This window comes from Canis lupus, chromosome 24, assembly GCF_003254725.2.
Source record: "Canis lupus dingo isolate Sandy chromosome 24, ASM325472v2, whole genome shotgun sequence".
Lineage (NCBI taxonomy): Eukaryota > Metazoa > Chordata > Mammalia > Carnivora > Canidae > Canis > Canis lupus.
In genome coordinates, this window is record NC_064266.1 from 36,219,302 (window position 1) to 36,241,472 (window position 22,171).

The window sequence follows — 22,171 nt, forward strand, 5'->3', positions numbered from 1 at the left end:
CACACAGCTCAGATAAGGAACTCACATATTTCTGGAAGAGGGAGAACTAGCAGGCTCTTTCTCCTTGAGATCCAAAGTTAGGGACACCTGTTTGGATAAAGCATCCCCTGACCAAGGACTGCTAAGACGACGTGACCCTGAGTGAATGTGACATGAGGAATAGAGTTGTCTGGGCTGGTGGCCTGGCCTCATCGTGTGTGTCTAGGAGCCTGAGGGGAGAAGTGGTCCAGGCACTGTGTGCAGGTGACGCAGGAAGCCCATCCATACTGCACCTCCACACTACAGAGGCAACGCTGAGCCATGACTGAGCATGTGATTAGAAGCCAACAAAGGTGGGATCTTGTATCTGAGGTCAAGGCCCCTTTGTAGCAGGTGCAGGGAATCTAGAGCAGAAAACACTCTGCTGCAAGTGCAGTGTCCTGCAACAGAGCAGAACCCATATTCAACAGCGGCACCTGGTGGCAGCACCGAGAACAGTGCTAATGGGCCGATCCAGCTCTCTGTCACCCCCTGCTATTTAGGAACAGGGCAGACCCCTGTAGATTGAGAAAGTTCTTGCGTAAATCCAGAGGGAAAAGCCTCCAGAAGCGTTCCATGAACTCCCAGGAGATATAAGCATTAGGATGTTCAAGTTGGAACGTTGTTGGAGAAACACAGACACAGCCCATGTGAGATAATGTGTAAAAGGGCTTATCTCAGCGCCTGGCACGTCGTTAAATGCTCAAGAAATGGGAGCTGACATAGCGACTGACCCTGATCCAGCTGTTCCCCAGATTCCACTCCAAGCAGTAGCCCTCGACAGAGACAGCAGTCCTTAATGCCCATCTGGGACCCATGCCCAGGAGACCATGTGCTAGCTTACGAGAAATTCCCAGGAACTCTTCGGGCAGGTGCTGGTGGAAAGTGGATGCAGTGCACCAAGGATTCTTATTGCTAATGGGACCCGATGGTCTCCCTAGAATGCCAGATACTTGGGCTTAGAAATACTCCTAGCAGCCATCCTGCAAAGCCAAGGTCAGTTTGAGTGTTGCCTCTCATCAATGTTCACCTCATATTCTGACCTCTCCTCAGCTTTAGCAGCCCTACAAAAACCCAGTCTTCTAGATGCTCTTCCTACTCCAGGAGGCCACCCTTCCTGGAGACAGATTACTAATTATTACCATCAGGCTGCGTGAACTCCAGGAGTAGACCTAGAGTCTTATTTCCTCAGTACATCAGCTGGAGGAGACTGGGCTGTGGAGTCTGCAGACCTGGGTTCAAATCCCAGCTGTGATTTGAACTAGTGGTGGCCCATCGGTAAGTCACTTCACTTCCCTGAGTCTGTTTCCTCAACAGTAACCTAAGAACAAAAGTACCTACCTCATGAGGCAATTGCACAGATAGCGAAGTGCTCCTATCAAATACCCGGCATATTGGGACACCTGGGTGGCTCAGTGGTTAAGTGTCTGCCTTTGGCCCAGGGCATGATCCCGGAGTGCTGGGATCGAGTTCCACATCAGGTTCCCAGCATGGAGCCTGCTTCTCCCTCTGCCTGTGTCTCTACCTCTCTCTCTCTCTCTCTCTCTCTCTCATGAATAAATAAATAAAATCTTAAAAAAAAAATACCCGGCATATGGTAGGTGTCTTCAAATAGTGATGGGCATCATTCTGCACCCCCTGAATCTAGACGGTGACTAGTGCATAGTAGGTGCAGATGTAACAAATGCAGAGTGAATGTGCTCACACATCCTATTGTTCATATAGTTATTCCTTGTGTTTCAGGACCTACATCACTTCCTCACTGTGTGACCTAGGGCAAGTCACTGCTCTTCTCTGGGTCCCAGTGTCCTCATCCATAAAGTGGGGCTGTGAGTTATTTACCTTCCAGCATTATTGTGAGAACTAATGAGATCATAGAATATGGACTCAAAAATATTAATCACTCCATCCACCTCCCTTCCTTTTACATATGAGGAAACAGAGGCTCAGAGAGGGGAATGGACTTGCCCTCACACACAGCAAGGGAGGGTTGGAGCTCGGATTTGAATCCAGGTCTGGGTGACCCAAACCCTGGTCTCCTCCTCCTGGAATCAGATCTGTCTCCCAAAAGGAATGAGAATGAGAAGAGCCTTCCCTCAGCCCCATTCTTTCAGGCAGTTTCTTGTTTTGTTTTTGTTTGTCTTCTCGAAACAAAATGCCTTTACTGGACGTCTATGGTGGAGACAAGCTCTGGTCACACAACACCTGGGCTATGCGGGCCCCTCCCCAGCCCACATGCAGGCACCATCTGTAGCCACTCACGGTTTCATCTTGGCCTTTTCATCACTGGGGCTGTAATGTGGAAGCTGCACATCAAAAATCCTCTCCATGAGGAAGACAGCATAGGCATGGAAGTCCAGCTTGGAGTGAGGCTCCCACACCACCGCATCATAGGAATGCGGGTCCAGGAGGACAGTGACGTACCTGCCACCCACCAGCACCTGTGGGAAGGGATAGAGGGAAGAGATACTGTGAATGACAGCAGCTCTCAGTGGCTAGAGCCACAGGCACAGGCCCTGCCAGACATTTAGAGGACAGTCATCTCTCCCCCACCCCTTACGACCACCCTGTGAAGCAGGGACCATGACCATTTACAGCTGAAAACTGAGGCTTAGAGAAGGCACATAATATGCCCGAGATCACACCACTGAGACAGCAGAGCAGGGACTGGCATTCACTTCTCTGCCCCCAAGGTTGCGTTCTTCACCACATCACTCTTGGGCACCTCCCATTATTATCTTGGTTATTGCCATATCTCTGGTACCCAGGAAGGAGTCTGTCCACAGAAGGCAGCGGATGGATGCTGGTGCATCATGGGTGGGCCAATTGGAGAGATGGATGGATGGATGAATGGTGCTGTTGGGTTAATGCTAGTGGATGTGCCAGCAGTACCCACTTCTCTGGGAGGCTGAGCTCTGAATATAACCTGCTGCCCAAGAAGGGAAAGAAGCAGCACTGGAGAACTGTAATCCTAATCCTCTAATTCACAAAGGAAAGGCATCTTCCCTCAAATGCCTGGGGGGAGGAGGGTGGTCACACAATCCTAACCATGCCTTGGTCCTGTTTCCAACATGTGACCTGAGAGTCACGTTAATTAAACTCTCACAAAATACAGGCGATCAGGTCATGATCTCAGGGTTGTGAGATCAAGCCCCGCATTGGCTCCATGCTGGGTATGGAGCCTGCATAAGATTCTCTCTCTCCCTTTCTCTCTGCCCCACACCCCCCTCTAAAATAAATAAATAAATAGATACATCTTTAAAATACAAGCCAATATCCAAAAAAAAAAATGCTGCTAGACGTTGTTAGATGGATGGGTAAATGCAAGGATATCATCAGTGAAGGTATGTTGGATGGAAAGATGAATGGATGAGCAGCTAAAGGTTAGTTGGAAATTAAAAGTATGGAGGAATGTTGGGTACATGATGGTAGGATGCTAAGTGGATACTGGGTAAAAGGATTGAAGGATGAACGTTGGATGAGTGGAACTTGAGGGATACATGAAAGGTGGATGAAGGTGGTGGTTGTCTGGATGTTGAAGAGATGGATGGATGGATAGATGGATACACACACAAATAGATGCATGCAGAGTAGACTGTATGGATACTGAATGGATAGATAGCTGAATGTTAGGTGCATAGTGGCAGATGGATGGAAAGATGGGTAGATAAATGGAAGTTGGTAGAAATTGAACATATGGAGACACCTGGGTGGCTCAGTCAGTCAAGTGCCTGACTCTTGATCTTGGCTCAAGTCTTGGTCTCACAGTCGTGAATCTGAGCCCCTCACTGAGCTCCAAGCTGGGCATGGAGTCTACTTTAAAAAAAGATATCAGGGCACCTGGGTGGCTCAGACAGTTAAGTGGCTGCCTTCGGCTCAGGTCATGATTTTGGGATCCTGGGATAGAGTCCTGCATGGGACTCCCTACTCAGCAGGGAGTTTGCTTCTCCCTCTCACTCTTCCTTGGTACTCTCCCTCTCTCTCTCAAATAAATAAAATATTTTCAAAAAAAGATATTGAACATATGGATAAAAACTGGATGGATGTTAGGTACATGAATGGAAGGATGCTGGATAAATGTGAGTAGACAGATGAAAGGTTGGATGATGGACAAATGGATGGATAGACAGATGTTGGATAGGTATACAGAAAGATGGATCAGTGGAGAGATAGGGGTCTGATGGAAGTGGAATATATGAACGAATGTTCAGTGGATGAAAGGATGCTGCTTAGAAATCGGGTAGACTGGGCAGCCCAGGTGGCTCAGCAGTTTAGTGCCGCCTTCAGCCTAGGGCCTGATCCTGGAGACCTGAGATCGAGTCCCACATTGGGCTCCCTGCATGGAGCCTGCTTCTCCCTCTGCCTGTGTCTCTGCCTCTCTCTCTCTCTGTCTCTCATGAATAAATAAATAAACTCTTTAAAAAACTTAAAAGAAATTGGGTAGATAGGCAGAAGGATAAATGTTGGATGGATTGATGGATGGATGGATGGATATTGGGTAGATGGAAGTTGAATGGACAGGTTAGTTGGATGGACATACAAGAACTGGACAGACATTGAACGACTCAATGTTGGGAAGATACTAAAGGGATAATGAAGGGATGAATGTTAGTTAAGCGTTGGCTGAACCAATGGATGGACAAATGGGCAGAAAGTTGGTAGGACCACTGGACAGGTGGGTTAGTGTATGGAAGGAGATAGGAGGAATCAGTGAAGCTAGGTATAACCGGCCCAGCTGCTCATCGTTTTCCCTCCCTAGAGGCACAGAAGGTACTTACAGTAAAGATATCACCATGCTTCTTTTTCATCCTTGTGAGGAAGCTGGCAGCATCTTTTCCAAACTCCAAGGCATGGCCCAACCAGGGGATACTGCCCAGGTCCAGGGGAGGCTCGCCAGGTCGCCTGCAGAAACCACAGTTATCACCACTTGATTAAGTAGGGGAAAAGAAAGAGTATAGGGCATGGGGTGTGATTTTAAGTAGAGAGGGCATTGCAGGCTTCCCCGAAATATTTGAGAAAGACCTAAAGGTGGTGAGGGAAGGAGCCACATAGATATCTGGAAGAAGAGCCTTCCAGGCAGAAGGAACAAGTGCAAAGGCCCCAGGGCTGGATCATGCCTGCTGTGTTCCAAGAACAGTTAAGGAGGCCAGTGTGGCTGGAGGGAGCAAGGAGAAACAGCAGGACCTGAAGCCAGACTGGTAACAGGCGCCAGACCATGCGGGGCCTCAGAGGCAGCTGTGAGGACTTTGGCCTTTCCCCTGAGGGAGGTGGGATCCACGGAAGAGTTTCAAGTAGCACAGGGACATGATTTGACTTAGGTTTTTTCTTTTGGCTGCTGAGTAGAGGTTGGATTACGGGGGGCCAAGAGCAGAAGCTGGGCGACCAGCAGACGTTGGTACATGTTAGGGAGTCCAGTTGACGTGGACACTTTCCGGTGGGTGGGAGAGCTTTCTAGAAGGCAATAGTACAAGGACACAGAGTTCTCTGCCTGAGCCAGCCTGGACAGGGCTTTGATCATTTCATGCTCCCTGTCACGCCCACAGAGAAAGGATGAGACTGGAGAGCACGGCTGAGTGGCAGGAGATAGCGGGAGGACTAGCCGCATTACTGACCTCTGGGGGAGGGACGTTAGCTAGGGAGAGCTCCATCACCATCACGAAATGGGCCTCACAACAGCGCAAGGCTGGTTGGTGCTCATGGTAGACCTCTTGGCAGTCCTTAAACCCTGACTAGGAGCAGTGTCCTCATCCTAGAATTATCAGAACCACAGGGATGCAGAGAGCTCCCTATCTGCTCAATGAGTGAGTCATCCCATCTCTGCTCACGGTGGAGTTATTCACTCGCTCGCCGAATATTAACTAGGAAGCAGGCACTGCTCTGCGTGCTGGAGGCACAGCAGTGAACAGGACAGGCAAGGCGCCCGACTTCATGGATCATGCCTGCTGTGATACCACTTCGCACCAAGATGGGCATCATCTAAAAAAAAAAAACCCAAGGAAAGTATCCACTGGCAAGGATGTGGAGAAACGGGCTCCTGCTGTATTTTTAGTGAGAATGTAAAAATGGGGCAGTTGTTTTGGAAACTAGCCTGGCAGTTCCTTGAAAGGTTAAACAGAGTTACTCTACGACCCAGCCATACACCCCAAAGCTCTGAAAGCATAAGCTCATATATAAACCTGTACCTATTGTTCATGGTGGCATCATGCACAGCAGCCAAAACACGGAGCCAACCCAAATGTCGGTCGACTGACTAATGGATACACAAGATAGGGTATGTGCATACCATGGAACGTTATTCAGCCATAAGGAGGAAAGAAATAATGATTCATACCACAGTGTGGAGAAACTTCAAAACCATCACTCTCAGTGAAAGGAGCCAGACACAAAAGGTCACATACTGGATGATCTATTTCTACAGAATGTCCAGAAAAGTCACTTCCATAGAGAAAGAAAATAGATTAGTGGTTGCCAGGGGTTGGGGGGAGGGGAGATGCAGAGTGATCGCTAATGGGGTAATGGGGATGGGATTTCTCTGGGGGATGATGAAAAATATCCTAGAGTTGGGCAGTGGTGATGGTGGTGCAGCTCTGTGAATATTCTAAAACCCACTGAGCTGTATACTTTATTTTTTTTATTTTTATTTTTTGAGCTGTATACTTTAAAAGGGTGGATGTTATAGTATGCAAATTATACATCAGTAAAGAAAGAATAAAGAAGGGTGATATGACACAGTGACAGGGGCTGGTTTAGAGAAGGGGTGAGGGAAGCCCCCCACCCCCCCGAAGCACCAGGTGAGCAAAGATCCATAGGATGAGAAGGGAGTGCTGTGGAAGAGAGAGAAAAGGATTTCAGGCAGTGGGAACAGCAAGTGCAAGGGCCCTGGGGTGTCAGCATGCCTGTGAGGCTTTCAAGACAGCAGGAGCTGGTGTAGCTAGAGTGGAGAGTGTGGGGGTGAGAGGCAGGACATGACCTGTGGCCAGGATCAGGCTTCCACGCGGAGTGCCATGGGAGCCTCTGGAGGGTAGGAAGTGGGAGCTGGGAAGCGATGCAGTTATGCATTTAAAAAGTCACAACAGAGACTACTGTGATCATCCAGGAGAGCAATAATGGAAGCGGAGGTGAGGCGAGCATCTGACTCCCCCACTTCCAGGACAAGGGGCTTTTTTCCCCCTAAGACACTTTTGGAGGTATGGGCAGGGTGAGAGCTTCCTCTCCTAGCTTTTGGTCCAGGCTGTTGCCAGAGCTCGCCAGTGAGCCAGGTGTTATTTCTGGCAGCTTCCACCATTCCCCAGAAAAGTCCCAAGGAGGCTCAAACAAAGGCAGGAAGCTGGGAGCCCAGGCGTCTGACCACATTGACCCCTGATGTGGTCGCTGGCTCTTGGAGGCTGGGCCCTGAATCTAGCTCAGGCTCAGGCCACATTCCAAGGTGACTCAGCCATCAGCCCGCAGGGATGAAGCAGGCTCTATTTTGGGGTCTGCGGTCTCTAGCCTCACCCATTGACACTCTCACTCTTTTTTGAGGCACTGCCAGACCCTGGGGGGCAGGGGGAAGGGCTGGACCTTCTCATCCCCAGCTCCTGCCCACACAGCCAGCCTTTCCTGTTTCAGACACCAGGACACCTTTTCTGATCTTCCCCTGGAGCTTTAATTCCCAACATGTGGGTTCCTCCCCAAAGTGCCCACTCCTCACTCTCAGACTCCATGGCCAACTTCACCACTTGTCCCGTCTCTCCTCCACTCAACACTCTGCAAATTGGGAGAGAGAGTTAAGGATGGGTATCACCCACCTTGTACCCTAAAATATCACCCCTACACCAGGCAGAAGTTCCACAAATGTAGGCACTCGTGGACTCCAACACTTACAACAGTGTGCGGCATAGAGTAGGCACTTAATAAATGTAGCAAACGACTGATTCATGTATACAGTTGGTGCTCGAGGAGAAGCACCTGTCCCCCAGAGTTGCTGAGGGGGTTAAGGGACTCTGGATTGCCCAGAGCAGAGGCTGCATCATTTAGCTGTGCAGTATTATTGGCGGACTGCCTCTCTATCCAGTAGTTCCAGCTCAGTTCAGGGCCTTGGGCTCTGGGAGGATTTAATGGGGGACAGGCGAGGGCCAGTTTCAGCAACCTGAGCTTCCATTCAAAGTGCTTGACCCATTCCTTCCCAGGGCTCACCCACTAGCGGCCCCCATTAACACTCTTCGGTTCCGTACCCCCTTGCCTGCCACTGTGAAGGAAAAGCATGTGACCATTTGGCTCTAGTTTTTGTTTTCCTGTTTTTGTAACTGACATCAAAGATTCACGGAATTCTCAACACAATAAAGAACAGTTAAAGGCAGGATAGTGAGAGGACAGAGGTACGTGGGAGAGGCAACAAGGAGCGGTGGTGACTGTGGCCAGGCTTAGAGAGGACTCTTACTGAGTCCCAGGCAGGTGCTGCCACATTGTCCCATTTTTCATGAGAAGCTGGAAATGTGGAGTTTTGTGTGTGGAACCCTCCGACCTCACTACGAGTTTTCTCCTTCTGGCACTGTGTGCGCAGCCCTGCCTGCGCTGAATGTGGCCATGGACCACCACTGGGTGGCCTCTGGTTAGTGCACATTGGAAGGGGATAAAGCTATTTGTACCTAGAAATTTCGTATCCTTGAAGGGCCCAGATCAGCTCCTGAGCCACCAGGAACCCTCACCGGATGCCATGGTGGCCTCTGGCACCCTGGAAAAGGGGCCTCCCACCCTGGAGACCTCTTCCAATGCTCTTTAGAGCAGACACACAAGCCAAGAGGAAGAGATGCACACTGCCTGGCAGAGTGGCTAGGGCACGGGACACCAGCTGCGTGAGCCATCTCAGGGAACAGATGGAGAAACCAAGGCCTGAAAGAAAAGTGGGAAGAATGTTTCTGACACCCACATGCAGGTCATTAGCCCTGTGGGCAGAGATGTCAGACTTCCTAATTCCAGCTCACAACCTCTCCCAGGAGAAGACAGAGTTACCGAGCTGGGTTTAAAAATCTTTGCCATAATTGCAGAAATTTGGACTGGAGACTAGATATTAAGAACATGAAAATCCTTAGGCAGAGTAATAGAATTGGGGTTGTTTTTGACATACATTCTGAAATATTTCCTGGAGAGAGATTATAACATCTGTAATTTTTTTGTAAAAATATTAACTGTCAGATCAAGGAGATGGGTACACGAGGGTTCTCATACTATCCTTATATTTCTGCAGAGTTGAAATTTTTCATAATTACAAATTTTAACTTAAAAAAAAAAAGCTAGAGGCAAAGACAGTCGCTAAATGACTGAAGTAGTTCTTTTTCTTTTACTATGAAAAGCATGCATTTTGGAACTGGCTACGTATGGAATATATTTTCTGTGTGGCCCTAACGAGGTCACCAGGCCCTTGTAGGCCTTCAGCTATAAAATGGGGTGATGAACAGGACCTCGGGGTCAGTGAGCAGAAGGGAAGGTGTGAGGCCTTGCTTGTTTGACTCCAACTGGCTCACTGTCTACACAGCATCAGCCTCATCCACCTCTCTTCCAACACTTGATTACGTGTCCTTCCCAAAAACTTTGTTACCACATCTTACTATCTTAACATCATGTGATTCTAAGACTTTTGAGTGTTCAGATTACAAATAAAATGTATGGGAAGCATGGAAATTCATTTTTTTTTATAATTAAAAATCCTTATAGCCCAGATCTGTAATCCAGGCAGACCCTGGACAAGCTGCTTAGCCTCCCTGAGCCGGTTTCCTCCTCTTAAAATAGAAGTAACAAGAGTGCTCCCTGCTAAGGTGGAGGAGAAAATGAGATTGGGGCCTGAATTGGGGTCCCTATGGGATCTTCCCAGGGTCCACCCAGCTGCCTATAAGCTGTCAATGACATTTTACCCACATTTCTCCCCAATACCCATTTCTTGACCCTCCTAACCCACTGGGTATAAAAATCAACAACTCCCCCTCAAAGATAAATTTTCTCTCTGGATTATAGCAAGAATTTGCTAAAATAATGTTTAACTAGCATTTTTTTTCTAACCCAGCAATTCCACTCTCTACTATTGCCATCATCACCCCCATTTTATTTTTATTTTTGCATCATTCCCATCTTAAAGATTAGGAAACTAAGGCAGGGAGCAGCTGCTTAACTAGTTCTGACTACGAGAGGCTGATAATTTCCATATGCTGAGCATTGGTTAATCTGCACAGACCAGTGTTGGGTTCTAGTTTTGATGAACCTACCACGATAACATAACGTGTTAACAGTGGTGGAAACTGGATAAAGGGTATTTGGGAACTCTTCGTACAACCTCAGCAACTTTTCCGTAAATATAAAACCAGCCTGAGATTTAAAAAAAAAAAAGTGTACTTTTAAAAAAAATCTGGAAAGTTCCCCCGCCAGCCTCGTTGTCAGGCAGCCCTATGAGGTAGCCTTGATCAACAAGAAGTCTAGAATTGTCGGAAGGGAAGGGCTTCAGTCTTATCTATAACAGAACAAATATCTAAGTCACATGTATTCAGCTATTCCATGAGCAATTCAAATTAATTTTTAAAATTAAAAAAAAAAAAAGATCTGCTGCCATCTCTGATTTGAAGTGTATGAGATTTATTGGGATCCCTGGGTGGCGCAGCGGTTTGGCGCCTGCCTTTGGCCCAGGGCGCGATCCTGGAGACGCGGGATCAAGTCCCACATCGGGCTTCCGGTGCATGGAGCCTGCTTCTCCCTCTGCCTGTGTCTCTGCCTCTCTCTCCTCTCTCTGTGACTATCATAAATAAATAAAAATTAAAAAAAAATGAAGTGTATGAGATTTACATCTTCTAAATAGGAGAGCAGGTCAATTTTTGGGACCAGGAAGCTAAGTCTGGCCCCGGCTCCACCCTGCCCAGGTTGTAGGGTGTCGGGGAGGGGAGACCCCTTTCTGGATCCGAGCGGACGGAGCGCCGAGCCTACTAAGCTCCCCGGTCCAGGTCGGGGGATCCCACGGAAAGTGGCTCCAGAGCCAGTAAGGGGGCATCCCTCAGGCCTCTGCCCTCCCCGGCCTCGACTCGCGCATCTGTGCAATGGGGCGAGGAGCGGGGAACAGGGAGCGGGGAGCCGGGGAGCCGGCAGCGAGGCTCCCCGGCTCCCCCGCCCCCCGGGAGCCGACGGAGGCTGGAGGTTGGCGGGAGCCGCGCGGGATCCAGGCCGGGGCTGCAGCGCGGGAGGCGGCTTCTCGCCCGGGGCGCCCCGAGCCCGCCCGCACCCCCACGCCGCCCCGGAGCCCCGGGTCTCTCCCGGGACCGCCCCCGCAGGTGCGGCCGAGCGCTGCGCCCCGGGAGCCCTCGGCCTGCTCCCCCGGCCGGGCCCACGTCCCGCGCCCCCTCCCCGCTCGGCGCCTCCCGCGGCGGCCGGGCCGGGCCCTCCCGGGGTGGGGAGGCGGGCAGGCGCGGGGAGCAGGCCGAGGGCGCCCCGGGGGCGGGGGTGGGGGGTGGGGGGGGCACTCACCGCGTGCGCCGGCGGCTCAGCAGCAGCAGCAGCAGCAGCGCGGCCAGGAGCCCGAGGAGCAGCGCCCAGGTCATGGCCGGGCGGCGGCGGCTCCGGGCGTCCAGGTGCCTCTCGGCGCTCGCTCGCTCCCTCCCTGCTCCCTGCCCGGCGGCCCGCCTCGGCGGGGGGCGGGTCCGCGGCGGCGCCGGGGTCCCGGGGGGGCGGGGCGCTCTCGGGAGCCCCTCCCGGGGCCAGGAAGGGGGGTGGAAACTGCGGGGACGCGGGGAGGGGGAGGGGCAGGAGGAGGGAGGCGGGCGACCCGGGGGCCGAGGCCGGGGCGGGGGCACGCGGGGGCGCGGTGAGCGCGGCGGGGGAGCCCCCGAGCTGCCTACGGTCCCCGCCCCCGGCCGGAGTGGCCCGGGCCGGTCGCGCCACGTGGGGCCGCCCGGGTCCCCGAGCCCCTCAGTAACCGTAGTGAACGGGGCTGCAGGAGCCGCTCCCGGCCCGGCCCTTCGTCACCGCGCCCTCCGCCGCTGGGAGAGACGGGGCGCCGAGCGTCCAGACCCGTCCCGGGGCGCAGAGCAGGGGCGCCGAGCATCCAGACCTGTCCCGGGGTGCAGAGCAGGGGCGTCGAGCATCCAGACCTGTCCCGGGGCGCAGAGCAGGGGCTCGGGACCCGGTGGCCCCTGCCACCGCTACCTGGCGCTCGGGTGCCAGCCTCCAGGTCTCGCGACTCTGCAAGAGTGAGCACCCCTGGGTGCTAGGAGGATCGCAGACTGCCCCCACCTGCTCCTCCACCCACTCACACCCTCTCTGAGGCCAGCTGGGAACCGACAGGTCAGAGGCACTGTGGGAAAGCAAGGAGAGCTTGCAGTGAAAAGAAGTTGCAAAGGGCTGTACTGTGTTTGGCACAGGTGAGTGTGGTGAGTCAGTGGGTGGAGGTCTGATTCTAACTCCCTGTTTCTTACTGATGGGTGCCTTTTATCTTTTTTTTTTTTTTTTTAAGATTTGTTTATTCAAGGATGAGGCAGAGGGAGAGAGAGAGAGAATCCCAAGCGGACTCCCTGCTGAGTGGGATCTGGTGATGCTGAGTTCAATCTCATCACCCCTGAAATCATGAAGTCAGATCCTGTAACTGAATCCTACTCAGAATCCCCCATGGCTCCATCTCACTCAGAGCACCGCCCCAAGTCCTTACAAGGTCCTGGAAGGACCAGCGTGATCTGCCCTTCCCTCCCCTCACCTCCCTAACCTCACAGCCCCCAATCTCTGCCTCCCCAAGTCTGTTCCAGCCACATTCACCTCTTGTCCTTCCCCAAGTGTGCCAAACTCACTTCCACCTCGGGCCTTTGCACTTGGTATTTATTCCCTCTGTCTAGAGCTATCTTTTCTCAGAGACTTGCACAGCTGGCTCTTTCCATCACATCCCTCATTCCTCTGTCTCTGTTCAACTATCACCTCCTCAGAGAAGCCTTCCTTGACCACCTGGTCTAAATGGTCACACCATCATTCTCTATTGCTTTAACCTGTTTGGGTTTTTCTCTCTCTTTTTTTAGATTTTATTTATTCATTTGAGAGAGAGAATGAGAGGGGTGAGGAGCAGAGAGAGAAGCAGACTCGCACTGAGGGGGATGAGGATGGGGAAGGGGGTACAAGGATGGGACAGTGATGTGGGGGCAGAGGGGGGAATATGGTGAGTGGAGTAGGAGAGGCCCACATTCTGCCTATGGTCTCCACCATTGCAGCGTCCTCCTCAGTCCTGGGTGACTAAGCCACCCAGATTCCCCAGGTTTTTTTTTTTTTTTTTTCTTGACAGTACCTAATATTCTTGCTATCATGTTAAAGATTCATCTATTTGCCTGTTCAATGTTGGCTGTCAAGGCAGCTGGATGACCCTCGTGTGTCCTCTGGATTTAGAACATCAAGAGGCGAAAGGAGTTTCCTGAACCTCTTGTTTATTTATCCAGCTTATCTGCCTACAATGCCAACAATCCCAAAAAGGCCACAGAACAGGCCTGGAGAGTTTTCTCCAAATTTGGGGAGCACCATGGGGCAGCCTTCTGGCAGTGGGGTTCACAGCCCAGCTTGGCCGATGCTAAAGTGTGTGACTCTGAGCAGTCTGCTCTGCCTGAGCCAGGGTGCTGCATCAGTGGAGTGGGGGTGAGTAAATGACCTAATCCAGGGGACACGCCTTGGAGTGCCGGCTACACAGGTGAGCATTAGTGACAGTTAACTGCTGTCAGCACTTAGCCCAGTTCAGCCTCTCACCATACATGGGATCAGTGTTTGGTCTCTGTTTTGTCATCTGAAAAATGGGAAGAATGGTTCCTTCCCCACAGATCTGTTTTGAGGACTGAATTAAATGATGAGAGAATGGGGATCCCTGGGTGGCGCAGCGGTTTGGCACCTGCCTTTGGCCCAGGGCGCGATCCTGGAGACCCGGGATCGAATCCCACGTCGGGCTCCCGGTGCATGGAGCCTGCTTCTCCCTCTGCCTATGTCTCTGCCTCTCTCTCTCTCTCTCTCTGTGACTATCATAAATTAAAAAAAATAAAAAATAAAAAAAATAGATGATGAGAGAATGAAATCACCCAGCATGGGGCCTGGTACACAGTAGGTGTTCAATAAATGTTAGCTCTTCTACCACACATCCCAGGCTTGAGTGTAAACCAGCAGCACCCCAGTCCAAATCACTCCCAAGCATGTCTCTCCTCCCTGCTCAATCCAGGGGCACCTCCCCACCCAGGGGAAGCAGTTTAAGAGAACAACGTGTTGGGTCCCCTGGCCTCTACCCTTGCTAATGAAACCTGATTTTGTTCAGGAATTAGGCACATGCAGAGCGCCTGGCTGGCTCAGTCCATTGAGCATCTGCCTCCGGCTCGGGTTATGATCCTGGGGTCCTGAGATCAAGCCCCACGTTGGCCTCTCTGTTCAGTGGGGAGTCTGCTTCTCCCTCTCCCTACACCCCTCCCCTTGCTCATTCTCACTCTCTCAAATAAATAAATAAAGCCTTTAAAAAAAAAAAAAAAGGAATTAGGCACATGTTCAGGAAGATGGCCCCGCCTTCTTCCCATTGGTCTGAGCCAACTGGGGATATCCCTCTTTGCTGGGGATTGGTCCCCAGACAAGCCAAGTGGGTGCCTTCTGGACCTCTGCTGGGGTTTCTAGGAGAATTTTTCCTCCCTATTTGCCTCCTGTCCCCTGGCGGCCGTTGTGTGAGGATGTAATGGTGGGATGTTATAAGGAAAGGCCGGGAAGATGATTGCAGACCCCAAACCAGAACTAAAGAATAACCATCCCAAGAACCACCTAACTCCAGCCTTTCGTTTATGAAATAATAAAATATCTGTGTTGCTGAAGACACCATGAGTCAGATTTCCTCTTGCATGCAGCCAAAAACATTTCTAGCTAAGACAAACTGCCAGCTGTGGCTGTGGTGAGGACTCCGTGAGGTCAATGCATCCAAAGTGATTCTCACAGTACCAGCCCTTGCGAGCTTTCAAATGTGTCCCTTCATCTTATTATTTTCTCTCTTTTTAAAAAGATTTTATTTATTTATTCATGGGAGACACACAGAGAGAGGCAGAGATATAGGCAGAGGGAGAAGCAGGCTCCCTGTGGGGAGCCTGATGCAGGACTCGATCCTGGGACTCCAGGATCACAACCTGAGCCAAAGGCAGATGCTTGACCACTGAGCCACCCAGGCATCCCTATTTTCACTTTTATTACAGGTCAGACTTGCTAGCTTTATTAAGCTAACAGGGTATCCTCTTCATAGGGTATCTATGTGGCATCTTGCAGCACAAGCAAGCTCTGGCAAGAAGCAGAGATTCCAAACTCTCCTGACCCACGGGGCCTGACAAGGCTGTGCTGCAGGCTGGTATGGCTTTAAGACTAAAGATTAAGGAAAACTTCCCCAAGGGCCACCCCTCCGGCTCATGGTGGAAGGGCTAGGACATTCCAGGCTTGAGAGCTGAATTCAAATCCCAACATTGCCACTTGCTTGCTGCACGACCCTAAGCAAATCACTTCTGCTTACTGAGCCTCAACTACTTTATCTGTATAATGGGCATGTTGCTGGTAGTGGTGATGGCAGGGAGTCACCCAGTACGGTTTCAACCCTGGCATCCAAGCCTTCATCTGGGGAGTGAAGCCCCTGTGTCAGATAGAGTCTCAGGAAATTCCTTCTTCCCTCTACCTCTCCCAGGGGCGGTCACCCAGTAATAAGCATCCACATGTTCCTCTGTAAGAGTCTTGTGTCCAGATGTCCACTGTCCAGTAGACACAAGACATCTGGGCAACTCTCTGATCCCGCCCAACCTCTGCTCTCTTATCTAGCCGTAATAGGGTCATGAGGACAATGTCAAGACCCAACTCCAGAAAACGGGGGGCTCTGCTGGGAAAGGACGGCCCTTTCTGACCCACAACCCTGTTTTTTCTCTTCCAGGGACTAGATCTGGTTCATGTCTGCATCCCAAAGACTACAAACAAATTGTATTTGGAAAGGAAAATATTATGTGTGTTGCCTTCTTCGAAGTTAAAATCCAGCCCCATCAGAGAAAGCCAGTTTTAAGTATTTTTGTAATTATGGCTCCAAGTTTAGTTGGTAATTTAGACCATTAAAAACACTTTTTCATATTAACTTGTCTAATCCCCACAAGACTCTATAAAATGGGTACTATTTGTACTCCCAGTTTGCCAGTGGTAAATACCAGGCCCAGAGACACTCAGTAAGTTACGCAAGGTCACACAGCACTTCTTTTGATAGGCTATAGCATGAGGACTTGAAGCCTTCTTAGGACAGACTAATTTCCCCATGTGGTATGAACACACCTTAGGGTTTCCTACCTCCCCACCTTTATTTGTGCTGGTTACCTGCCTGGAAGCTCTTTCTTCCTTTCAGTTCATCTAAACCTGTTATGGGAAGGGATGTTAGTCCAGGTCCTCTGAGAGAGCCAACATGGAAAAAAATATCCAAGAGATTTATTAGGGAAAATGCCGGGATGAGAGGCAGGGAGTGAGGAGGTGAGGAGGGAGCCAGTGGAGGCTGGGAGGGAGGGAGGAAGGAGGGAGAAAAGAAGATAGGGTGGTTGTAGACTGCAGTGGCTTTCTAAGAAAGTTCAGTACGGCTGACAAAAAGTCCTTATGCTTCCAGAGGAGCCCTGTGTCTCCTGGGAATGGGCCTGCCTCCTGCCTCCCTGCCTCCCTGCCTCCCTCACTGATTAACTGGGACCAGCCCCTGGGAAGTGTGGTCTTGACTCAACTGTTAGGATGAATCCATGGTCTGTTGATTAGGCTCCATGCCAGAGGCCTGACAGGTACATTTTCATGGCTGCAGAGGTAAGGAAATATATTTGCCATCTAAAACAACAACCGAAAAAATTAAATCAGTCAACAAGCTGACTATATGCACTTCTATAGGCATGAATTCCATCAGTGCAAGAATACATTCTTCCACTTACAGACACTGGGCCAGGTTGAGGGGGGAGGACAGGAAGGGGAAGAAAAGACCAAAGCTGCAAAGTTTCTACTATTTTTATGCTACTAAAGAGAGAGTGGCAAACTCAAGTCTCCAAACAAGTCTGATAAATGAATGAAGTGACCTGTCATATCAGGAAGGTGATAGGGAGTGGGGGAGATGGTGGAAACTGGAGAGCACTGCCCCATCCCAAGGGAAGCTCCCTCTTCTCAGCACAGCCAACGATGGATGGGCCATGTACAACTATGTGCTCAGTGTGGCCAGGTCTTTTGATTCAAGAGAAGCCAGAAAGAGTAGCTCACATTATTTTAAAACACCTCAGAGGCCAGGGCGCCTGGGTGACTGAGTGCTTGAGAATCTGCCTTTGGCTCAGGTCGTGATCCTGGGGTCCTGGGATCGAGTCCTGCATCGGGCTCCCCATGGGAAGCCTGCTTCTCCCTCTGCCTATGTCTCTGCCTCTCTCTGTGTGTCTCTCACTAATAAATAAATAAAATATTTAAAACAAAAATAAAATACCGCATAGTCCAACAACACACATCTGCCACCTGATTTTGGCCCTGGAGGTTAGCTGTGCCAAAGGCCAGTGGCTAAGCCATTTGGGGATATGCAAAATAGATCTGGAGTTGGGATGTGGAACTCAAGTGCTCTGTAGAATCAAAGAAGGAGAATGGAGTTTTATTTTATATTTTTAAAGACTTTATTTATTTGAGAGAGAGAGAAAGCAAGAGAGCATGAGTGGAGGGAGAAGGCCAGAGGGAGAAGCAGACTCCCCTCTGAGTAGGGAGCCCGATGACGTGGGGCTCGATCCCAGGACTCCGGGATCACGACCCAAGCTGAAGGCAGATGCTTAACCAAATAAGCCACCCAGGTGCCCTGGAGAATGGGGCTTTAGAAGGAGGCCTGAGAGACAGGAGGTAAAGGCCAGGCTGACATGAGGGCAGGTAGGGGCCCTATGCAGAAAGGCTGCCAAGTGAAATGCCCTGTGGAATTAGAAGTGGTCAAATAGTCCCTGCAATTGGAAGTATGTAATACTGAGTATTTATTCATTTGCTGTGTTGGGCTAAGGAATAGCAACACACACACTCACATATAACACACACACACTCACACACACACTCATATGTCATCCCCTCATTGCCCAGAAATGTTCAAGAATAATCTACTACACACACAGGGTGATCAAACTCATTCTGTTTGACCAGACTTTCCCGGTTTTCATTCTGAAAGCACCACATCCCAGGAAATCCCTCAGTTCTGGACGACCAGGAGGGCAGGTCACTCTATCAACACACATCTGCAGTATGTGAGTGGGTGGGACCGGTGGAGGTTGGTTCAGTGCTGTGGCAGCCATCCTGGGACCCTGAGGAGAGTCATTGCTAAGCCCCACAGTTAATTAACATTCCTGGATCTGTCCTGTGGTAGATGAGACCATGGTGTCCAGTTCTTACACTTTCCCTGTATTAGAACTAGACATTCACGGCCTTTACCACATGTCTGCAGTGCCTCCCACTGTGGGCAGAGAGTATCTCCCTGACCAGTGATGGTGGACTTGGGCGTATGACATGCTTTCACCAGTGGGAAGTGAAGAAGTGATGGCGTGCCAGTTCCGAGTACAGATTTTGAGAGGAACTATATATTTCCATTTGACCTTCCTGGCTTCTGCCATTAGTCATGACACACAGAGAAACCTGAATTCAATCTGCAACCTGAAGCAGAGATTTCTCACCAGACTTAGGAGTAAGACAAATGGAGAATTGTTATTATAAATCATGGAGCTTCTAAGGTTTTTGTTACCAGCAAAAACCAACTAATGTAGGCCTTATCTCTGAACTTTTTTGTGTCAATTTGGGTAGATGTCGTTTGCATCAGTTACATACAGAATAGGCTGCTTTTCATGCTTGGAATCCTGGTTTTCTCATCTGTACAAGGGGATCATGACAGGGCCCCCTTCCCAGGGTGGATGGGAGGATTCAAAAAGATCGTGTGCCAATACATACAGTAAGCACTTAATAAAATGGATGAAGTGTAATTCTTTCAGCACAGACTTGCTGAGTATTTCTTTACCAGCACTGTGTAAGCCTCTTTATCAAGATTTTTGAAGGAAGTAGGAAAGAAGGCCAGCCTTTCCGTATTTGGTCATTTTCGTACAGGCATAGGAAAAAAAGAGAAAAAAAAAACATGTCTGGATCGGAGGCAGAGGAGGGATGGAGGAAATGATGTTTTCTGACATCCAGGCCTTGCTGCTGATTGTCTCTATGATGGGGGCACATCCTTGGGTTAGGAGATTTGAGGTTTTCTAATGAACAAGGTTTTCAGCAGCCACAAGCTAGCCTCAGGCATCCTCCCCCAGGAGAGCCAGGATTATGCAGGGAATGCAGTGGGCAGAGAGCCCGCGGGGGGGGGGGGGGGGGGGGGGGGGGGTTGTGCAGCTCTCTGGACGAAGGCAGGCAGAGCCAGGAGAGCCAGGGAAGCCTCCTGTGCAGCTTTCCCAGAATGTTCTAGACTGGGATATGATGCCCCGGAGTGGTCTCGTCCTGCTTCCCAGGCTGCCTGCCCGAGGGGATGGTTGCTGGGGGAGAGAGACCACAGCAACCTCCCCTCCCTTGGTTTCCCCTGGACAGGAGTGCAGGCGGCCCCATGGATCCCAACCAGCTGCCTTGGCCCTTTGGAGTGGAAAAACTGATGCGACTGGACCTCAGTCTCCTCCACTCTTTACTGTCCTGCCTGAGCGCTAGCCTGACGGGGAGGCCAAGGAGAAAACAGACCTGTGTTGATCCGATCTGTGGACAGACTCCAAGTGCTGGAACCTCCTGCCGCCCTGCAGCACCCTGAAAGCCTCAGAGTCTCTGCTTCCTCCTGTAGGAAAACGGGGACAGCGATCCTAGCTGTTTGGTTATGTCTCAGAGTAGCTGAAGAGGACCCAGTGAGATAACAGGGGTAGGAAAAGTGGCTGCATATGGCAATATTTTCTCCTTCTCCATCTTGAAATTATACCAAAGCGTCAAGGAGAGTTAAAAAAAAAAAAGCCTCACAAAACTCCATTTTTAGCAACATCAGTAGAAGGATATAATCCATAAACTTCACAGTGTGTGTAAAGTTTTCCAAAAGCAGCTTTAAAATAGGGCAGAAGCCACACAGGATGTAGTGAGTGGGTTCAGTGGTAGCAAATCTCAGAAAGCGAGTGTTCATCCCTGAGGTAAAGGCTATCCTCCTTATTTATAGAAATAAGTGTAGGCTGGGGGCGCCTGGGTGGCTCAGTGGTTGAGGGGCTGCCTTTGGCTTAGGTCGTGATCCTGGAGTCCCGGGATCGAGTCCCACATCAGGCTCCCTCTGCCTGTGTCTCTGCCTCTCTCTTCCTGTGTCTCTCATGAATAAACAAATAAACAATAAATAAATAAATAAATAAATAAATAGATAGATAAATAAATAAATAAATCTTTAAAAAAAAAATGAGTGTAGGACCCAGGGTGAGTAGTGTTGGCAGCAGAAGCCCTCTTGGATCTGGTCTGGTTCAGAGAAACAGAGTATAACAGAGAATTACAGAGAGGATATTCACAGGAAGCAGTCTGGCTCCCTGGCGGTAGAGGAGATACCATTCGGTTAGGAAGGCAGGCAACTATCCTTCCCCACATCCATGGGAACAATTGGCAGATAGGTGACCTAGGAAAAGCAAGCCCTTTAAAGTGCAAGCCTTAAAAAATAAACATAAAAGCCTTGCTCCAAAGATACTGTAATAAACCCTGCAGAAAAGGACATTAAAATCTAGCAACAGATGGAAAAGGTTAACATGGAGAAGATGAAAATTGCCTCCAAATAATTTTGGCATGAATAAAAACTGAATGAGCAATCACCTCTCTGAAGGAAAACAATCAAGCAGAAATAATTCAAGAACTCAGAAAGAAGATGGTCCACAGAAGAAGCGAACGATGATGAACCAGCAGAGCTCAGGAAAGAAATAGAAGGAAATAAGATCACAGAAAGCAAGACCGACTTGGAAGACACACGAAGAACAGACCTTGTGGAAAATCCTGTGCGGAAGACAGATGACAGAAATGAGGAAATGGGGGCGGGGGGAGAAAATGACATAGAAGAGAGCGGGAGAAAGAAAATGATAGGAAGAGGAGACAAGACAGTGGAGAACCAAAGCGTGCAGGACTGGAACCTACAAAGAAGAAATGCAGAATGATTGAACAGAACAGACACTTAAAGATATAATTCAAGAAAACTTGAAATGAATGAAGGCTTGAATCTACACAATAGGAGGTCACAATCTGTGCTAGGGAAAATGATCCAAAGTGGCCAACACGAAGCCACGTGCCAAGAGGTATTATACATTCAAGATAAAGGACCCTTTGGACAACTGGGCAAAAAATGAATGGTGTTGGGGTGCCTAGGTGGCTCAGCTGGTTAAGCATGTGCCTTCAGCTCAGGTCATGATCCCAGGGTCCTGGGATCGAGTCCCAAGTTGGGCTCCCTGTGCAGTGGGGAGTCTCTTTCTCCCTCTCCCTCTGTCCCTGCCCCCACTCATGCTCTTGCTCTGTCATAAATAAATAAATAAATAAATAAATAAATAAATAAATAAATAAATAAAATCTTTAAAAAATATTTTTAAAAAACTGAACAGTGTCTTTTACAATACTTGGGAGTTGGAGCCTATAATTCAAAGTTGACCATCAAGGGTTCGAATGATAAGTACAAAAGTAAATGATAAAAATTCTTGACTAAAATCAGGGAATGGAGGGAGAAGGAGGAAGGAAAGAGAAAATGCTCCTTTCACCAGTGGGAGGTGCAGAAGTGATGGCATGCCAGTTCTGAGTACAGATTTTAGGAGGAACTATATTATATATCCTATATAAGAACTATAGGATCTTATAAAAGGGAACTAATAGACACTGTCTAAAGAAATAAGGGACTCAGGCTATCATATGTTATATGCACAAAGGGAGCCATTAGAGAAAGACTCCAAACTTATTAAATATTGGAAGAAGTACCTGCAAAAAAACAAAACAAATTTTGAAGATGCAGACTTTACAGTGAAAGACTTTTAACTCTCCCCCCAAAACTCCCAAAATGACAGAATTAAGGGGGTGCTGGCTGGCTCAGTCAGTGGAGCATGCAACTCTCGATCTCTGGGATTTGAGTTCAAGCCCCATGCTGGGCATAGACATTACTCTAAAATAAAATAAGATAAAATAAAATAACATAACAAAATTT

The 22,171-nt window shown here is 49.5% G+C and overlaps 1 protein-coding gene and 1 long non-coding RNA gene across 4 annotated transcripts in view; one reads left to right on the plus strand and one right to left on the minus strand.

Annotated features, from left to right (window-relative positions):
* Positions 1-11,634, minus strand: part of PTGIS (prostaglandin I2 synthase) — a 40,356-nt gene extending 28,722 nt beyond the window's left edge. Inside the window, 3 exon segments of the mRNA XM_025470376.3 lie at positions 2,281-2,459; positions 4,797-4,920; positions 11,500-11,634. Of these exon segments, the coding sequence (XP_025326161.2) occupies positions 2,281-2,459; positions 4,797-4,920; positions 11,500-11,573 (377 nt within the window). The 5' untranslated portion in view covers positions 11,574-11,634.
* LOC112674101 (uncharacterized) lies at positions 11,499-21,514 on the plus strand. Of its 3 annotated transcripts, none has more exons than XR_007405446.1 (5): positions 11,499-11,603; positions 11,969-12,392; positions 12,485-12,679; positions 15,257-15,358; positions 15,926-16,120. It is a non-coding gene; the product is annotated as an uncharacterized LOC112674101 (long non-coding RNA). The 3 variants fall into 3 exon arrangements; XR_003145219.3 differs by lacking the exon at positions 11,499-11,603 and adding an exon at positions 19,579-21,514 and having other exon boundaries at positions 12,257-12,392; positions 15,926-16,084; XR_003145220.3 differs by lacking the exons at positions 11,499-11,603; positions 12,485-12,679 and having other exon boundaries at positions 12,254-12,392.
* Positions 21,515-22,171: the final 657 nt, after the last annotated feature.